Source organism: Phoxinus phoxinus (genome assembly GCF_949152265.1).
Source record: "Phoxinus phoxinus genome assembly, chromosome: 5".
Classification (NCBI taxonomy): Eukaryota; Metazoa; Chordata; class Actinopteri; order Cypriniformes; family Leuciscidae; genus Phoxinus; species Phoxinus phoxinus.
The window spans coordinates 36,912,415-36,933,625 of NC_136880.1; the positions used below are offsets into that span (position 1 = coordinate 36,912,415).

The 21,211-nt window shown below is 38.3% G+C and overlaps 1 protein-coding gene across 2 annotated transcripts in view; it reads left to right on the plus strand.

Annotated features, from left to right (window-relative positions):
* Window positions 1-21,211, plus strand: part of gpc5c (glypican 5c) — a 123,740-nt gene that overhangs the window by 23,788 nt on the left and 78,741 nt on the right. For both annotated transcript variants that reach the window (XM_079614511.1, XM_079614510.1), the window contains exon 3: window positions 6,153-6,871. In XM_079614511.1, coding sequence (XP_079470637.1) covers window positions 6,153-6,871 — 719 coding nt within the window. The remainder of the gene's footprint in view (window positions 1-6,152; window positions 6,872-21,211) is intronic.

Genomic DNA, 21,211 nt, shown 5'->3' on the forward strand with positions numbered 1-21,211 from the left:
ATTGTTTTGTCACAGCATCTCATTGTTGTTTTGAACTTCATCCAATTCAGAGTTAGTCATCTCAGAAATAAATATGATTATTGAATAAAGATGACTTAACTTTCAGCAGCTGATCTAATAATGAGTTTAGAAATCTGGCAGCACTTCATATTACTTCTGGTTTGAAACTCAAATTGAGCAAATTACTCTGGTATACAGCAGTGTTTCTCAACCCACAAACGCCTGATCAGAAAGACCTTTTTATTAGCAGTAAACCTGAGATATGTTCCTCATACAGCTTGGCATTAACATTAATGTTATGTTTTAACTGAATTTATTTTGATTTTGGAGTGATTGACATGTGGTGTGACAAACTTTGTGGCAAAAAAATGTGATCTTCACAAATTAGGGAAAAATAGTTTAAAAAAAAAAAAAAAAAAAAAAAGCCAAATGCAGTCAGGCATTGTTTTTTCTCTCTCTCTCTATATATATAAACTTTTTTTTTGTGATAAATTACATTTATCATATTAAACATTTATACTTTCTGCCAGACATCCTATAGCTTTAGCGAAGCAGCATGTCATGTCAATCCGTGAGGATTTTCTCGAGATCATGTTATGTTGTGTGTGGGCTCGTTTTAATCAAGACAATCACATAAAGATGTGTGATTTACTAATGTTTCGCAAAGTTACAAAGCTGAACGTAGCGCAAAAGTCTGTGGCAACTTTTTACATCATCATATTGCTATCAGTTCGTGAGATCGGCCAAAATTAGTGACTACCGATCTTCACATGCTATTGGAATTATCGTTAATACAAGTTTCCTAAAATTTAGAAATTAATGCCCTCTCACGTTGTATTTACCACTGGGAAGCTCTGAGATAAGTTTGATACCCAAGTTCCCGCGTTGGGGGTGCCATAAACTTTAAACATGGTGGAGAAGAGAACGACTGCTGCTCTGACTGCTATTCTTTATTAGTTTAACAGCTACATCTCTTATCTTGTCTTTAAAGTAGTGCATATTTACATATAGGAATAATTATTTGAAGTTATTTTATGTTTTTTACACAGCGAAAATATCCTGTGTTTGACTGGAATTCCAGAACTGTCAGCAAGCTGACTATCTAAATTGCGCGGTGAATGTTTATATGTCTGTCAATGAATGGGACACTAAATATCATTTTGGCTTTTATTAAGATTTTCCCAATAAATAGGCAATAATAAACCTGGTGTCCTCCATGATTCCTGTTCCAACTTCAGAAGTGGGAAGTAGGACATTTCCGACAGCATGAAGGCAGCAATATAATGTGATAATCGACCGATATCAATCTACGGCTGATTGACATTTTACTTATTGCATACTGCAAAAATATCATGAGAAGCATTCTGAACATACCCAGAGTCTTAATTTTAGGGCAAACCGAAAGATAGAATCAGTAATATGTATCTATTCTCTATAAACCAAACAAGCCATTTAAAGCTTTGCAATTTGCCCAGTAATAGTTCTGACAAATCAAATGAACAATGTCTGGCAGTTCTGCTCTAATGGTGAAGCACTAATGGAGCAACAAATGGTTTCAGATAACTTTTCCCCAGCTGTCAGACCACTGTTGGTTTCTGTACAGGACATTAAGTTTGCTGCGTGTGCTTGTCTGAGCAATATCAGCCTTTATGTGGGTTTCTCATGGGAGATCTCCTCTCTTTTTTTTCCTGTTTAAACACATTTTCATCATCAGAATCATCCTCTGGAGTCATCTTCTTGAATTATTGTCTAATTCCACCTGAGCGGAAGTGCATTGTGTAAGCTTGCCTTTAGACGTAAACTGAAAACAAAATGGGTATAAACCTTTTGTCTCAGAAGTTGAATTAAAAGTAAAAAACAAAAACAAAACTAGAATAGACTGAAATAGTATTTTCTTGTAAAAGATACTCCAGTTTTTTTTTTTTTCAGCACTGTGGCGTGAGGCCTCAAAGCCAAACAAATTCACCTCTCTCAACTCCCTGTCTCTTTCTCCGTCTGCTTGTCCACTTCTGGTGCTTTTACGGAGCGTTCGTGGCATGAGGCTGCCCTCTGAAATGCTGTAACCTTACACTGGCACATTCTGCTGGTGGTTTGCTGCTCTCATTCCAACCATCTCGCCTATACGAGCACACACACGCACACGCACATTTACAGTTCATATGCAGACACGAACACACAGCGGGACATGGCAAGTGGCCTTTCCATTCCTTACTTTCTCCTTCTACAATGCTCGCTTTCCTTTTTTTGTTGGCCTATTGGTTTGCATGTGCTCTGACACTTTAGGCAGTGGTTCTGATATGGGCAATATGAGTTTGAATCTGTGACATTTCTCAAATATCTTTCCTGTTTCTTCTTTCCATCACTGACCTCTCTGTAAGGACATTGTGAAGAAAAACAATTTAATGTCATAATGGTCCAGTAAGTGTAATTCTTCCACAGTCTCTATATGTGATGATGGGGAAGGATGTGAAAAGTGTAACTTTTTTAACATGACATCTTCATAATGCAATGGTATGAGATTCTGAAACCTCAAAATACGATGCAGCAATAAAGTTGACTGTATCACACATGTACATGCACAATAAGAAAAAGAAAAGCAGTGCAGAAAGAGTGCCAGAACATATCCTGTGTGAACGGCACAGCTGTCGTGATTGGGGGAGTTTAGTTGTTGTCCTGGTCCATTGTGACGGCACTGATGGAAGCTTCTGCAGCTTATGGAGTGAAATGGAGAGCTGTGCTTCTGTATGTGTGTGAGTGAGGTTCATATGTATGTCTGTTGACCGGTCTCAGTTCCAGTTGCCGCTGTTCCTCCATCCACTAACATGCCTTCAGTCTGACATCAGTGGCCTTAGAGAGAACGGCACCCTGGGTACAGCCTGTGTGTGTGTGCGTGTATGTGTGTGTATGTGTGTGTGTGTGTGTGTGTGTGTGGTCATGCTTGACTACTGCGCAGCTGAATAGACAGGCAGCTCCTGCATTAACAAACCACTAACCAAACACAAGTCTAGGCACGTGTGTGTGTGTGTGTGTGTGTGTGTGTGTGTGTGTGTGTGTGTGTGTGTGTGTGTGAGTGAGAGAGAGAGAGGGCGACAGAAAAACCACAGAATAGAGCCACAGAATCCCTTTCCCTTTTTTATTTGTCCTTCCTGTGGCACAAAAGTTTTGTGACTGGTTGAAAAGAAATAGTTCAGCTATATGAAAATTGTTGTCATTTGCTCACCTTAATTTGGTTTAAAGTCGCAATGTCAAACTAACCCTATATGTTACAGTATGGGCCCTATTTTAACGATCTGAAACGCAAGTGTCAAAGTGCAAAGCGCAAGTAACTTTGTGGGCGGATCCCGGCGCTGTTGCTATATTCCCGGCGGGATAAATGACTCTTGCGCCCGACGCAAATCTAAAAGGGGTTGGTCTGAAGTAGCTTCATTATTCATAGGTGTGGTTTGGGCGTAACGTGAAATAAACCAATCAGAGCGTCCTCTCACATTCCCTTTAAGAGCAGACGCGCTTGTTACATGGCGGATTGCTATAATAACGGCGGATTTGCCAGCGCACACCAGGAGCGGTTCACAGCCGAGGAAACCGACGTTCTCGTCAGGGCCGTAAAACACAGAGAAGTGACATTGGGGATAATGAGAGAAACCCACCCAAATTATCTTCGGTTAAACAGGCGTATGATTTGGGTAGTAAATGTGTAGCCTAATCTAGATTTTTTTTTTTTTTTTTTATCTAGATAGATCTTTTTCACATCTTCACGGACACAACAATGATTTCCCTCGTGTGTTAATATTTTTCCTTGTAATAATGTATGATTTGCAAAAATGAAAACTGCTGCATCTGTTTATATTAGAGAATCAAAGTGGATTCGCGTTAACATTATGGCCAAGCACGCGCCCTTAAAATACCATATCACTAACGCGCAACGCGCCACTGTCTTTAGACTGTTTTTTTCCTGGTCAATGGCGCAATTGCTTTCTAAAACTGGAAAATAGCACCATGGAAGTTTTGCGCCGGAACACGCCTCCTCTTTGCGCTGAACTGCCCCCGCGAGCGCAAGTTCATTTCCTAATTCACCGACGTGCGTCTGTGGAGGGAATAGTCCGCTGTGCGCGGGTGCAAAATAGGAATGATACATGCGTCGGTGTTCAAAGTCAATTGCGCTGGGTGCAAGATAGGGCCCTATATGTTATTATGTATAACCCTACATGTAATACATAACCCTGTTTTTTTCTAAATTCATATTCCAGATCTTATTGTGAACAATTAATTAATTATTATGATGATTATGATGATATTTTTTAATTGTTTTGACCTTGTAATGTTTAATCAAAAACAGAACCTTCTGGACCACCCTGTAAAAACTCTTGTTCATCTTCCTCAAGTTTTGAGTTCAGTGCTCATCTCAAAATCCAATCAACAACTGATTGATAGAACTAAGTACCCATGCTACTTATTTTTTTTCTTTTTTGATAATCTGTTACACTCGGATACTTCGCAATACAGAATGTCTCTACTTCTGTTTCATTGCATTTTTAATATTTTTTTCTTCTGTGGAACAGAAAGTTGTTCATGCTGAATGTTCAGAATGTTCATGCTGCTCTTTCCATACAATGAAATCTGTCAAGCTCCAAAAAATTACACAGAATTTTTTTTTTTTCTTTGCACCAGAGTTTAACAGCTTTGTAGCCAAAGGAACAAAATATTTTTTATAGCAGTTGTATCTAAACTTTGGGGTGCGAAAACGTCAACCAGATGGAAGTGGTTCAAATTCTGGATAAAACACATAAGAAGTATGTAAACAAAGTAATTTTCCTCGCCTGTTTAAAAATAATTTTATTGAATATAGACTGAATATTGGGGTAAACCCCCAGACCAACCACTTTCATTGCTGTACGCACCAAACGGTTGAACTGAGATCTAAGAGTAACCGTCAAATTACCGAACCAGGCCGCTTAACCATACAGTAAAATGGACCAAATACAGGCATGATAAAACATCAACATGACCCTCTGAGAAACTCCAAAAACTCTCAGCCTCCGTTAAAAGTAAATTTAAACTATAATAAATAGTAGTTTTGCTTTGGATGCTCATGCTGTATATACAGTATATGTCTCCTTTTGTGTTCCACAGATGAAAGTCGTGGGTTTCAAAAATCACAAAGGTGAGAGAGTGATGACAGACTATTCCTTTAAAAAGCAGATACCTTTTGTAGAGTCATTTGTAGGTTGATTTCTCAGAAAACTTTTCTATCTTTTTTTTTTTTTTTAGCAAATCATTCTTGTTCATTTCCATGCCCTGACTAATATTTTTAGAAAAAAAAGAAAAAGAAAAAAAAAGCATGCTGTTCTGGACAAATTATTATTTATATTTTTTGTCGAAACTTGTATTTTTTTCTCTAATAAAGTTTGGAACTTTAATTTCAGTTTTATTCACATTTAATATAGAATTTCTTTCTTTTTTTTTCTTTTTATTAACAGTTCAAAACATATGCTCATGTTAAAAATTCATGTCTTAGAGAAGTTTTGATTTATTGTTTGTCTAGCTTTCATGTAACTACACACTTCTATAAGACTTGATACCCAAATGATTTCATTCGGACTATAGCATGACTATGACACTGAAGAACATTATTCAAAATCATTTATTTAGACGGCTATTGTCACTTTTTCTATAGCTTGATTATTAATTGAGCCCAGCATTTGACAAAATGGGGTGCTCAACTCTGGCCCTCGAGGTCCACTTTCCTGCAGAGTGTAGCTTCAACCTTGATCAAACTCACCTTTCTATAATTTTCTAGAAATCCTGAAGACCTTGATTAGCTTGTTCAGGTGTGTTTTATTAGGGTTGGAGCTAAACTCTACATTAAAGTGGACCTCGAGGACCAGAGTTGAGAATCCCTGACTTAAACCAGTAGTTCAATAAATGCTCAACCGAGGCGGATCTATCCATTTGTCTGATCAATGGCTAATGACTTAGAAATTGCATACTTCACTTTTAAAGCTGTTAGACGAATAACAAATGTTCTCTCTTCAAATGTTTCTTGTGTTTTGTATTGTGAGACTGTGTAAGTGTGTGTGATTTGTGCATGTTCTTATTTTGAGATTTTTCTCTGATGTTTACACCAATTTAAATCTTTTCTCTCTCTTTTTCAGATACGTTCCAGTCTCTAATATCATTCTCTCAGAATCACCTGACCTCTCTGTTTGAGACCACGTACTCTTCCCTCATGTCGTCCATCTCTCCTCACATCGTCTGCCTCTTTACTGACCTATCTCGCTTCCTCCAGGGCACCGGCAATGTCTCCGTTGAAACCGCTGTGAACTGTTTCTTCGACAGTCTCTTCCCATTGGTCCACACTCGTATAGTCAATCCCGGCATGGCCGCAAGCATTGACGCAGATACTTCTGACGGCAACCAGCTTGGCGACTGTCTCCGCATGACGAGGCAGGACGTTAACCCCTTTGGGTCGTACCCAAAAGCGATGGCAAAGGAGCTTGCGGAAGCATTGCGGGCAGGTCGGGTGCTCAGCTTGGCGCTCGGCGTAGGGTTAGAGGTGATGAACATTACGGAGACGGCGGAGTTATCAAAAGAGTGCACGCGCGCTCTGGTGCGCATGCAATACTGCTCTCATTGCCGTGGGCTTACCCTGATCCGGGCATGCAGTGGCTACTGCCTCAACGTCATGCGCGGGTGCTTGGCCAGCCTCTCGGAGTTACACAACCCATGGAGACAGTACGTCACCGTACTGCAGGATCTCTCACACATGGTCGCCGGAGCGCACAACCTGGAGCTCGCTTTGCTGGGGATCAGAGGTCAAGTTGAGGAGGCCATTCTCTATGCTCAACTTCATGGGCCCAGGCTCACTGCCACGGTGGGTATCAGTGTGCATAGTTTAAATTGTATGCTATAGTAGGGCTGTGAGATTACAAAAAAAATATTTTCGATTTTGGCTTCCAAAGATTATGAAAACAAGATACTCAAGCGAAAACGTTTATTGTGCTGTTTTACAACTTCTTTTCCTTCAGAGCGGTGCACTTCATATATCGTATCACAATACATCGCAATACAAAAATGCAACATGACAATAGTGACAATCTGTATTGTGTATAGTTCACCCAAAATTAAAATTACTATGTGATATTTTTTTTTATGTTTACAGAGTTTTAGTGTCAGTACGACATTAAACTACTATATATAATGTTGTATATAATGTATAATAATGCAATGGGGGAATATTTATGGTTCTGATAATGTCAAATGTTGTATGTTACCAGTAAAAAGTGGCCTATATAATTTTGTCCTGTGCATTGGGTTTCCAGCACTAAGTCCTAGCCTATTCATTTCCACACCCAATGTAATACCAAATTTAGCATTTTAATTAACAGTACATCGAATCATGACATGAGGGTATCATTAAGCACCCTATTATTAATTTATTATTATTTTATTCAAAAGTTTGCACTTACATACAATCAGAAAGAGCAAAGATTATGCATATTTAGCGTGCTGTCATTTGGTCTGAACTGTCGCGGGACAGTGGTAAGTCAGCTGTATATGTACCTTGTATCGTACTTAGTTGAATATCATTCTGAACATGCTCATCTCGCTTTAAATTGGTTGGTTATCTGAATGTGCTCCTTCTGAATGTTGTTAATAAAACATTGTTATGTTCTTTGAGACATGAGGTAGTTTAACGCCGTCTCTTGTGACGCTTTGCAGACTCTGCTCTGGCTGTGAGCAATGAGCATTCTTGTGTTTTGATGTTTGTGAAGATGCATGGGTTTGGAAGGGAGGATGGGTTCTTATGCTTTCAAAGCTATAGCTTGATATTGCTAGCCTCTCTAAAATTGCCTACCCTACCTTTAACCTATTTAATTATTGCTATTAAAATTAATTATTTAATTAATCATGATTTCTCTCAACATGGGGACGGGAGAGACTGACACAGTCAATAAATGGGAAAATTAAGTAACTTGCGCTCTCTTGTTTGAAAAAATATATTTTGTTGCCAATTTAAAAAAAACAGTGTTACTTACTTTCCTCATTACTTGAAAAAAAGTAACCTGTTTACAAAACTTGTAATGCATTTCCCCAAACACTTGCTGTAAGGCTGTTGTATTTCATTTTAGCAGGCAATTTTTGCAGAAAATCTGAAATCTGAAATCTGAATCTCATGGAAATCCTGAAAGTTCAGGCAAGTTCACTACCTCTGCGAGATTCTTCTGGTGCCGTGTGTCTGAACAAAGTTTCTCTTAGGCTGCTGTTATCTTGTTGTGTCTGAATGAGGGTTTGGAAATGGGAACTTTTTTGGCAGAATTTTGTTTGTACATTTGTCACTGACACACATAAACACACATGCTCTTAGCTTTAAACTTTAAGTCCATTTATCACACGTTAAGTCAAACTAACATTTACTCACACTTCAAAGCCACTTCATGGGATTGGAAAGACCTAGCCAAAGTGAACCCAGTCACTTTATTTTGAAATGCTTTTAAACGTGACACTCCATTAGAATACTGGCATTATACTGTCTGCCAGTGTGTTTATTTTGAAGCTGTTAAAGATTGGTTTGCTTTAAGGGCAGAATGTGATTGCTTAACTGAATTGTGACGATGGCTTTGGCTGTGTTTGAAATGGAATACTAGTGAACTACTAACTTTGTGCAGCATGTATGTTCCCTGCTACTTATTTTTCAAAACCTGAAACGTATGAAATATGCAATGATATGAACAATAGTATGGGGAATTGTTAGTGCATTGCATGTTTTATTTCAGTGTCATTGAAATCTGGAAATAAATAGTGACTCTTTTTGCAGTCCAATCAAATAATATGTCAAGAAAGAGATGTTTCAAAATCACAGCTGATATTCCTTCCTGTTCATTTGTCATACTATAAATGGCATTTCCAGTTGTCCTTCCTTAGCAGTGGTAGCTAAAAAAAAAAAAGTTGACTAAATGGCGAGGGATATGCTAGTAGGCTAATTAGTTGGTACTATTCTAATCTCATTATTGAGGTTTACCAAGTAGCTTGCAAATGTTTAATTTGACGGATAAAAGCTTCGATTACATAATATGAAATCGACTTATAATAAAAAATGCTTTGATTGTTTATATTTTTGAAAGAAGTCTCTTATGCTCACCAAGGCTGTGATTATTTGATTAAAAACACAGTGAAAACAGTATTATTTAGACAATATTATTACAATTTAAAATAATTTTTTAATGTAATGTATTCCTGTGATGGTAAAGCTGAATGTTCAGCATCATTACTCCAGTCTTCAGAGTCACAAAATCCTTCAGAAATCATTCTAATATGATGATTTGCTGCTCATTAAACATTTCTTATTATTATCAATGTTGAAAACAGTTGTGCTGCTTAATTATTTTGTGGAAACTGATAAAAGTTCAAAATGACATTTATTTTGTTAAATGTCTTTGCTATCACTTTTGTTCAATTTAATAGTCTTCCCCCCCCCCCCCCCCCCAACTTTTGTACATCATAAAAGTGATTTTGTAGTTTTTCTAATCAGGCACTGAATGGATTTCTTTCAGCCAGTAAAATTGCTTTTGGTATTCCAAATGATGTGGGGGACATAATCCTGCAATAAACGATGGAAAAAGCTTGGAGAATGTTTCTGGCAGGCCATTTCTGTTTTCCTCTGCTTCTGTGTGTAAATCTCCACTGTTTTCTTTACACTAAGCAATGAGTTCGAGAGAAAATAGTGAGACTGAAACCCACAGGACTACCATCCTGATAACAGACTCTATTACCCACAATCCCCTGCTTGTATTATGTCCTAGTGCTTTTATCTCCCGATTAAGCTGTATTCAGTTCTATCAAAATAATGCATAGCATTTTTCTGCCTCTCTCATTTTTGTATTATCCTTCCAAAGATCATAAACTGTAGACTTCTCCGCTCTCTACAAATGTGTGTGTGAAGCTGAGATGTTATTAGAGGAATTATAGCAATGGTTTGATTTTCACTGGGATACTTTCCCAAACGGATTGCGGTTGGCATGCCGTCCCATCATGTGTGCTGCCTGAGAGGGCATGCTGAGTGTGTAGTGTGTGTGTGTGCTTTCTGGGATCAGGTTTTAGAGGTCTGTCGAGACACTGTAGGTGCTGACAGCGCTGGCTGCCCTCTTGCATGTCTGAAAGACTTCTATTGACCAGCACTGCAAGACTGGGACTAGGGGAGAGAAAAAAAGTTTTTAAAAGAGGACTGGGGTGTCTTTTGACATCTCTGTGGTCTTAGTGTGTGTGGTTTTAAATCCCTTAAGATCAGGTGTCATGCACATGTATGCTAGGCTGTGATACCAGCTGAACTTGGGTAATGATGTGTGTGTGTGTGTGTGTGTTTTGCATGCAATGCACATTCCTTTCATTGTCTTTCTAAATTCTGGACTGTCAGTGCTGGTTATATAATTAGAGAGCACACATTTCCCCTATTGTTCCTTTTCTTCCTTTTTTGGGGGGTATAAGAGGTCTTGCATATTTATCCTGGCAAAGATCTGTCCAGGAAGGGGCTGTATGACTCACAGGTAAAGTGACCAACCACGCAATATGTGTTTTTTACATGACATTTAGAGGCGGGTAAATCTGTAATCGAATATATCCTGAAGACCCAAAGAGTAATATATACAGTAGGTGTGCTCAAGGATATCTTGTGTACTTGCCACTAAATCACTTGTTCACCCCGCAGTAGTAGCTTTCAATTCTGAAGCTTCAAGATGCGTCTCACATATAGAAAGGCATATATATATATATATATATATATATATATATATATATATATATATATATATATATATATATATACACTGTGTGCACAATTATTAGGCAAGTGAGTATTTTGACCATATCATAATTTTTATGCATTTGTTCTAACTCCAAGCTGTAAAAACTTGAATGCTAATTGGATTTAAGCATTTCAGGTGATGTGTTTTTGTGTAATGAGGGAGGGTGTGGCCTAAGGAGATCAATACCCTATATCAAGGTGTGCATAATTATTAGGCAGCTTCTTTTCCTCAGGCAAAATGGGACGAAAAAGAGATTTAACTGACTCTGAAAAGTCAAAAATTTTAAAAAGTCTTTCAGAGGGATGCAGCACTCTTGAAATTGCTAAGATATTGGGGCGTGATCACAGAACCATCAAACGTTTTGTAGCAAATACTCAACAGAGTCGCAAGAAACTTGTTGAGAAAAAAAAACGAAAAAATTAACTGCCAACGATTTGAGAAGAATCAAACGTGAAGCTACCAGGAACCCATTATCCTCAAGTGCTGTCATATTCCAGAACTGCAACCTACCTGGAGTGCCCAGAAGTACAAGGTGTTCAGTGCTCAGAGACATGGCCAAGGTAAGGAAGGCTGAAATCCGACCACCACTGAACAAGAAACATAAGTTGAAACGTCAAGACTGGGCCAGGAAATATCTGAAGACAGATTTTTCAAAGGTTTTATGGACTGATGAGACGAGAGTGACTCTTGACGGACCAGATGGATGGGCCCGTGGCTGGATAAGTAATGGGCACAGAGCTCCACTTCGACTCAGACGACAGCAAGGTGGAGGTGGGGTGATGGTATGGGCTGGTATTATTAAAGACGAGCTAGTTGGACCTTTTCAGGTTGAAGATGGACTCAAAATGAACTCCCAAACCTACTGCCAGTTTTTAGAAGATACTTTCTTCAAGCAGTGGTACAGGAAAAAGTCTGCATCTTTCAAGAAGACCATGATTTCTCCATCGCATGCATCGAAGTACTCCAGTGCATGGCTAGCCAGTAAAGGCCTTAAAGATGAAAGAATAATGACATGGCCCCCTTCCTCACCTGATCTAAACCCTATTGAGAACTTGTGGGCCCTTCTTAAACGGGAGATTTACAGTGAAGGAAAACAGTACACCTCTCTGAACAGTGTATGGGAGGCTGTGGTGGCGTCTGCACAAAAAGTTGATCATCAACAGATCAAGAAACTGACAGACTCCATGAATGGAAGGCTTATAACTGTTATTGAAAAGAAGGGTGGCTATATTGGTCACTGAATTTTTTTTTTTATGTCAGAAATGTTTATTTGTAAATTTAGTTGTTTGTTTTTTATTCTCACTTTTAACAGATGAAAATAAACAAGTGAGATGGGAAAATGTTAATTTTTCATTTTGCTGCATAATAGTTCTGCACACCAAAAGTTGCCTAATAATTGTGCACGCATAGATATTGTCATAAAAAGCCAAAACATAATTTTTATTTCCTAAAATATTCAGGTTTGAGGTTTATTAACAATTTGGATTGACTGAGAGAACTGTGGTTGTTCAATAATAAAAGTAATCCTCAAAAATACAACTTGCCTAATAATTTTGCACACAGTGTATATATATATATATATATTCCTTGCTATAAATGGACAAAAGTTTAAGAGCTGAAAAGCTCAGTCATTTTGTCTTTTTAACTCGTCTTTAAATTCTTTCTCTCCCCTCTTCCAGTGTTTTTGTTTCCACATTCGGAGGGTTTTCATAGTGATTGTTGTATATTTCAACAGGTTTAAGGTCCATTAAGAATTCTACTGCTGAACGGAACGTCAGGATTTACACCGCAATGTTATTTCCCAACTGGAGATGGAAAGGGATTGTAGCCGTGAGGTCAGAGTTCACCTGAGGTGTTGTGATGTCTCAATCTTGCTAGCTTGGAAGCAGACAGTCTTTCCGTGACCCGTAAGTGCTGTGTCTAAAAGAGGCTGCTGACAACAATGAGCGCATATCAGACAAAAACGAGAAAAATTTAATAACTCATTATCCACCGTCCCAAGCAGTTAATGTGCTACTCTACCTTATTTCCTCCGAGGTTTAACTTAAGGCTCTAATTACAGTCTTACACAGGAATTTTAATAGTAGCTCGTGCTTTTTAGATAATGGAAACAAGGCCCCTGGGATTAGAAAAGATTTCCAAAGCCCAGAACACAGACAGCGATGAGAGAGGGGTCAGTAAAAGAGTCTGTCTCTCTCTCTCTCTCTCTCTCTCTCTCTCTCTCTCTCTCTCTCTCTCTCTCTGGGAGTTTGGGGTGTGTGAGTTTTCTCACGGGTGAGAGGAGCGATTTAAATGGGGTTTTTATTCCTCTTTTCTTGTTTCTTTTCTAGTTTTTGGTTCAAAACTTTTCTGATATAAGTTTTTCCCTTTCTGTTCGCAAGTGTAAGATAGTAAGATAGCATCAGGTGAGCGGTTTTTCTTTGTTTGACCTGTTGGCGGGTGTTTGAGATGGAGCCTCACCCGAGAGGGTGTGACTCCTCTCTCTCACTCCGCCATGGAGTTAGATGCGTACCTGAGGCCGGCGTTTCAGTGGAAGAAGTGCTCGTGGCGATAGGCGAACAGGTGGGGTATGATAACGTGGTTTCGGCTTCACGGATGAATAAGGCCGTTGTGGTCTTTCTGAAGGAACGGAACTTAACCAGTCGGTTGGTTGAGAGCGGCATTTGGGTAAGTGGCGTTTATACAGTCATTTCTCCGCTGGTGTCTCAATCGAGCCGTATAACAATCTCGAATTGTCCCCCTTTCATACCAAATCATGACATAGAAAAGGAATTGTTGAGATTTAGGAAAATAGCTAGTGGAATTAAAACGGTTCCACTAGGATGTAAAAACGAGTCGCTGAAACATGTCACGTCTTTTAGACGACAAGTGTTTATGTTTTTAGATTCAACGGCGCTTGACATTTCCTTTCGAGTCTTGTATGAAGGCAAGTCCTACATGCTTTATGCTAGTACTGGGAGTTTAAAATGTTTTGAATGCGGTGAATTAGGACACAAAAAAAATGCGTGCCCCCATAAAACGAACACTGAAAATAATGAGTTGGACAATGAAAAAGCAGGACCGAGTGGGTTAACTGAAAAAGCTGGACCAAGTGGGTCAAAAGAGAAAGCAAGACCGAGTTGGTCAACTGAAAAAGCTGGACCGAGTGGGTCAAAAGAGAATGATGGTGAGAAGGATAGTGTAGGAAGGAATTTAGACACTGGAAAGAAGGGAGATGAATTGGAAAGGAACGAAACACAGATTAATCAGGAAGTAAGCTGTGAAGAAATAGTTGCAAAAAATTGTGGTACTGGTGGTGAGAGAGTTGTGGAGACTGAGGTGAATGTTTCTCAATGGGAAGATGAAACTGGACACAGGAATGATCATGAAGGTGCTGGTGAGGTTGATGACAGGGATGACGAAACGGAGGAGATGGGGGATGAAGATAGTTTTTCAGAAATGTCTGACATCACTTCTCAGTGTGGTGATGATCAGTTATATACAGTGAAAGAAATTAACGACTTCTTGGATGAAACTTTTGGAAAGACTTTTGATGTCAAGAGTTTTTTTCCTGATGTTGAAAGATTTGTGAGATCGGTGGTTAAAATACAGAAGAGTGTAGGATTTGAAGAATTGAGCCGAAGGAAAAGATTTAGACTGAAAAAAATTGTGACAAATATACGGAAAAGGAAAGAATTGGTTAAAAAGCAATATACGTAATGGTTAGGTCACAAAGGGTGCTTTTTTCTTTTTGTTTCCTTCTGATTGTTTGTCTTTCTCTTTTTTCTCTTTTCATGGAGAGCATAAAAATAGGGACAATTAATATTAATGGAGGAAGGAATTATAGTAAGAGAGCCGCTTTGTATGAATTGATTCAAAACAAACATATGGATATAATTTTTTTGCAAGAAACCCATAGCGATTTAGGTGATGAAGTAGAATGGAAAATGTGGTGGGAGGGCAAGATTTTTTTAAGTCATGGCTCTAATCTAAGTGGTGGTGTTGCAATTCTGTTTTCAAAGAAGCTTAATATGACTAATATATCTTCCTATGAGATAGATATGGGCAGAATTTTGATTGTACAGGTGGAGTTAATGGGATTTCCTTTTCTTTTCATTAATGTTTACTCGCCAAATAATGGAGCAGAAAGGGTAGATTTTTTAAAAAAATTATCTAGTGAATTAAAAAATTTTGATAACTCGTATATGGTTCTTGGGGGTGACTGGAATTGCACCTTAGATTTTACACTAGACCGAAATGGTGAGGAACCGTATCCTCAGTCTGCTAATTCATTAAGCAGTATTATGAGAAAATATGACTTATCTGATGTATGGAGGGAGAAACACCCAACAGTAAAACAATATACATGGGTTAAAGCTTCTCACGATCATATTAGTGCTGCGAGGTTGGATAGGTTTTATGTAAGTAAAAATAATTCCAATAGAGTTTTAAAAGCAAACATCTTTCCAAACGGTTTTACTGATCATCATTTGTGCATGATTGAAATGAGTTTAAAAAAGTCACAGCGTTCTAGCTATTATTGGCATTTTAATTTGAAACTATTACATGACTCTATATTTTGTGAAAAGTTTGGGTTATTTTGGTCTAAGTGGCAAGAGCAAAAAAGTGAATATGAAGACTTAGTGCAATGGTGGGAGATTGGAAAAGCACAAATAAGAATTTTTTGCCAGAACTATACAGCCCACTCAAATAGACTTGTAAAGAACACTATTAAATCTCTTGAGAGAGAAATAACTGAAATCGAAGAAGGAATTATTGAAGAAAATTCAGAAGAAGTGGATAAATTAAGAGAAAAAAAGACTGTTTTGGCGTCCCTGTTCAATGAAAGAGCAAAAGGTGCTTTGATAAGAGCCCGTTTTTCCTCAATACGAGAAATAGATGCTCCGAGCTCTTTTTTTTTCAACTTGGAGCGGAAAGAAGGAGACAGAAAACTTATGTTACATTTGAAACTACCAGATGGGACTTTGACTACTAATCCAAAAGAAATGAGAAACCATGCAAATAACTTTTATACTGATTTATTCAAAGCAAGAGACTGTGACATTAACTGCATGGACGACCTACTAAGAGATTTGCCAAAGCTCACCGATGATCAGAGACAATGTCTTGATGCCGATATTCAATTGGACGAAATATCAGAGGCGGTAAAGAAACTTTCCAATGGCCGGTCCCCTGGCATTGATGGACTTCCTTCTGAATTCTACAAGCAATTCTGGACTCTTTTAAAAGATGATATGCTTGATGTTTTTAGATTTTCTCATAGAAAAAATGAACTGCCGACTAGTTGTAGAAGAGCGGTTTTATCTTTATTGCCAAAAAAAGGTGACCTTGGACTGTTAAAGAACTGGAGACCAGTAGCTTTACTGTGTACTGATTATAAAATTCTAGCCAAGTGTCTTGCAAACAGATTGAAACAATTTTTAGAGTATGTCATCAATGATTTTCAAACGTATTGTGTGCCAAAAAGAACAATAATGGACAATCTTTTTCTTGTGCGTGATATAATGAATTTAGCAAATGATGGTAATGAGGATGTGGGTTTTCTGTCAATTGATCAAGAGAAAGCTTTTGATAAAGTAGATCATTTTTATTTATTTAAAACTCTTAAAGCTTTTGGTTTTGGTGAGAATTTTATCTCTTGGATCAAACTGTTATACACTGGAGCCTCTGCATTGTTAAAAGTTGGAGGTGGGCTAAGTTGTCCAGTTTTAGTTCAGAGAGGTATAAGACAAGGCTGTCCTTTGTCAGGACAGCTGTACTCTCTAGCAATTGAACCCTTACTATACAAACTTAGGGAGAAATTGCAAGGGTTTCTAGTGAAAGGTTGTGAAGACAGGCCAATCACTCTTTCAGCCTATGCTGATGATATCACTGTTTTTATAAGAGGTGACACAGATATAATGAATTTAACAAATGCTTTAAATATTTACGAAAAGGCTTCATCAGCTAAAGTAAATTGGGAAAAGAGTGAAGGGTATTTATTAGGAGATTGGCAGGGAAGGACCCCTCCTGTGCTTCCAGGGGGAGTTAAATGGGGAAGAGGGGGTTTGAAGATGTTGGGGGTGTTTTTAGGAACAGAGCAGTATAGGCAGAAGAACTGGGAGGGTATGGTGGAGAAAATGTGTGACCGGTTGTCTCGATGGTCGTGGGTGCTGCCCCAGCTATCGTATAGGGGCAGGGTATTGGTCACGAACAATCTGGCTGCATCCGCATTATGGCACAAGATGAACGTTCTGGAGCCCCCGGAAAGTGTGGTTGAAGAGTTGCAAAGAAAGCTAATTGACTTTTTCTGGGATGGGCAGCACTGGAAAAAATCTGCAGTACTTTTCCTACCTATTCAAGAGGGTGGACAAGGCCTGATGGACATTAAAAACAGAATAAAGACATTCCGACTTCAAGCAGCACAAAGATTGCTGTATGCGGAGCCGTGCTGGGCTGATACAGCGCGAGCTGTGTTGAGGACAATGAACATTTTCAAGTATGATGTGCAATTGTTTTTGATCAAATTGGCCAACATGGACTTGAAGAATATTTCCCCTTTCTACAAGGCAGTTTTGCGAGCATGGACTTCAACTTTTAAGGTCAAGAGGGTTCTCACAAATATTGGACTCTGGAGAGAGAAGGAACCTCTTTTTAATAACCCGCTGATACCAGCACCGGCACTGGAGCCCAGAAGCATTCAGAACGTAATGGCAAGAGCGGGGTGTACAAGAATTGCTGACCTAAAGACTGGTGAAAACTGGAAAAGTCCAGAGGAGATGTGCAACAAGACAGGCATCAAGTCCATAAGGATAATAAAGAGGATCATGGATGGAATTGTTTCTGCATTGCCTTCTGTCTTCAGACAAAGCCCAGAGGAAAATGAGGTTCCTGAACAGAACGGAGGGAGTCTTTTTCCTCAGGTGGAGGTTTCAGCAGCGGTGGATGAAGAGCCGGAGGAAGGTTCTCTTCTAAATTTCAGGACTCCTGTGCTGGAAGGCTTTGAGACTGTCTCAAAAAAGTCACTGTATAACATTTGCGTGAAAGTATCCCATTATAACGTGCTCAAAGGCTGTAAAGAGACAAAGTGGTCAGATTTGTTCGGGCCAGACTCGTCCCCTAGAGGATGCTGGAGGTCCCTATACAAACCTCCTATAGAGAAACGCACGGCGGATCTCCAATGGAGGGTTGTGCACTGGGCGGTAGCTACAAACAGGCACGTGGCACACATTGACCCCACTGTAGGGAAAGAATGTCCTTTTTGTGGCACCGAAGAGTCAATTGATCATTTGTTTTTAAATTGTTTGAGGTTAAGAGTTTTGTTTCAGATCTTAGATGGGTGGGTCAGAGATTTTGGGGTAGGTTTTAATAATGCATTTTTCATTTTTGGACCAAAATATGTTGCATCAGACAGGAAAAAACTCTCGTTAATTAATTTTGTGGTTGGAGGAGCAAAGATGGCAATATGGTTAACGAGGAAAAGGAAACTGAAAGGAGAGGGGGATGTAGGTCCTGAGGTGCTCTTAAAGGCTCTTATAGCAACTAGAATCAAGGCAGAGTTTGCATATTTTAAGCTAATGAACAATATGGACAGATTTATTGAAATTTGGGCTTTGAATGATGTTTTGTGCTCAGTGGATTATGAAAATGAGCTGGTGTTAAATTTATGAGTTTTTGTGACTTAAAAAAAAAAAAAAAAAAAAAAAAAAAAAATTTGTCTAAATAATGATTGTAATTTTTTATTCAATATTTTGTAACGTCTATGAGTTGTTGAGTGTGTATTTATTAATGTACATCTGAGAAAATAGATGTTTATGAGGAATGTCTACAAAGTATAAATAAAGGTGTGTTAAAGGTCTCTCTCTCTCTCTCTCTCTCTCTCTCTCTCTCTCTCTCTCTCTCTCTCTCTCTCTCTCTCTCTCTCTCTCTCTCTCTCTCTCTCTCTCTCTTCTCTCTCTCTCTCTCTCTCTTACCAAATTGCTTTATATTTCTCTTTACCTTTTTCCATTGTGGTATGAGCATAGCAGAAAAGGATTATTTTATTTTATTATTGAGCAGTTTTAAGCTTAAATTGTGAACTTTGTAAAGAACACATATACTAGCTATAATATTTATTTTCACCCCTTTAAGTGCTACATACTACTTTCTATAAGTCCTGAAATATAGTGTATGATATCTCTAATTTTTTTACACTATTCATGCTTTATAACACTATCCCTTAACTAATTCATCTTTCTGATGAGTGAAAAGTGAGGAATCAATTACCTCACCAAGTTAGTACCCTCAGTGGAGCAATTTATTTTCCTTTCTGACACAGAGAATGACTGTAGTGAAAGAGAAAGCCCCCCACTTATTTTTTTCTCTTTTTCTTGTATCTTTTCGGTCATTCCCCTTTGCTGAGTGTGCAGAATTCTCTTGGCACCATATAATCATTCCCGTGAACAAATTTATGGATACAGAAATTATTATGTGCATTGATGCACTAGGACTTTATGGACTTAGGGTCCATTTGATATGAATAATTAGGAGGAAATGAGAATCTGTCTAGAAATGTTTGGATTATAAATATGGGAGGAGATATTTTAGGAATATTTGAATTTAAACATTCAGTTGTGTTTGAGTTTGGGCCAGAAGAATTTAATATCGGAATAGCAAAAGGGTTCTAGAAAGGTTGTGGTTTTGGGAATCGGGAGGAAAGAGGAATCCGATCAGCTCTGATCATGGTATTTGCAGCTCTTCGCTGACTATGGGTCACATGACATTTGATATAAATGCACTCTTTGTTAATATGCGGCATTAGACCAGTGCTGTGAAGTTTAACAGCCAGGAGTGAACGTGATCCATATTTGACAGAAACATCTTTGTGTATATGCATTTTATTTTATTGATCAGGCATGTAATAGAAAATTATATCAGTAAGTAATCACTATGTGTAATTTATTTTACAGAGAGTAAATTTATCTGGCTCAAAAACAATCACGATCTGAATTTGATTTTAGTTCAAATTTTCTTTAATTTTGACTGGACTTGGCTTGACTTGACTATAAGAAAATTATAACTTTAAACTCTATTTTAAAAGTCATGATACTGGTAAATGTTAAGTAGGTTTGTTAACGCCCACCAAAAGTGGACTGATTCAAATTAACCAGTACTGTATCGTAACACTATCCGTCAGATATATATATATATTTTAAATTATTAAACAGAATTCAAGTACAAACAATTATGGCATAATTCAACAATCATACATGGTTTCGTGTTGATGCAGCACTTTGAAGAAAGGACAAAAGAGGAACAAAGTAAAAGAAAAGAAAAGAAAAGAAAAAAGTAGGAGGGGGTGTGGGTCTTGGTCTAATAACATAAGATTGTAACATAACTGGATGAAGATGTTATGACAGAAGCATTACCTTTAGAATAATTAGCTTTTTTGCTTTTTTTGCTCATGAACATTTTTCTGAATGTTCATGAAGCATCGTCTTTCAAAATGTTGTTTACATTGATGTTTTGGAGAGGCAGTAACATTAGAGGCTGTCGACATCCGTTTGCTGGGAAACCAGATTGCAAATCATGTGTGAGTGATTATGAAAAACTGCATAGAAACTCAAATATGCTCGTAAACAGAATATTTACAGTTTAGCGAGATCTTAGAGGAGAGTAGAGGAGAGGGACGAGACAAGGAAAGTGAGCGTAACAGTCGCTGAGTCAGCCAGTCTGGGGTCAGATCCTCAGTACTCTGAAAGGAGAAGTGCGAGAGAGAGGATGATTTAAATCTGGGAAGCTCTATGAGGTAGAGCGTATGTGTCCAGACCACAAACTTGGCTGAGACGGAGTGAAAAGAGAGATCGAAAACGTATAGGAAACAAATACAACCACGCACAGCTTTGAAACGTTCATTGTGACAGACAATGTGTTTGTTGTTTGTTCGTTTGGTGGTTGTAAATTCCACTTACAGCTTCCAATTAGAACTTCCAGCAAAACATAAAATGTTGGATGTGCCACGATCTGTGCCTCGCTGCTGATTTCGGTCTCTCTCTTTTCCTGAGGGTGTTGTGGGTTCGTTTTTAATGATCTGGGCTGGTAACTGAAATTATTGTGAAATAAAATCCAGATGATGCATGAAAAAAAAATACTGTAGAAAGTATTAATTAGACAAGATTATTATATAACAGCTTTTTTGGGTGTTGCTGATGAATTGCTAATGCGTATCTTCAATGACTTCTGGTTGGTTTTGTTGAGGTGAGTATCTCACCTCAACCTATGAATGCCGCCTTATAGTTGTTTTCGCTCATTACATTTTTGAAAAGTAAAGCTTTAAGTCTTTCAGGCCTGTAAATATGGGTTTTATCATTGGAGATTCTCAGAATTGTGCCGCTGATGTACAGCACGTGATCAAGTCAGTAGTTCCATGGGTCTGAAACTGTGACAAGGGTAGA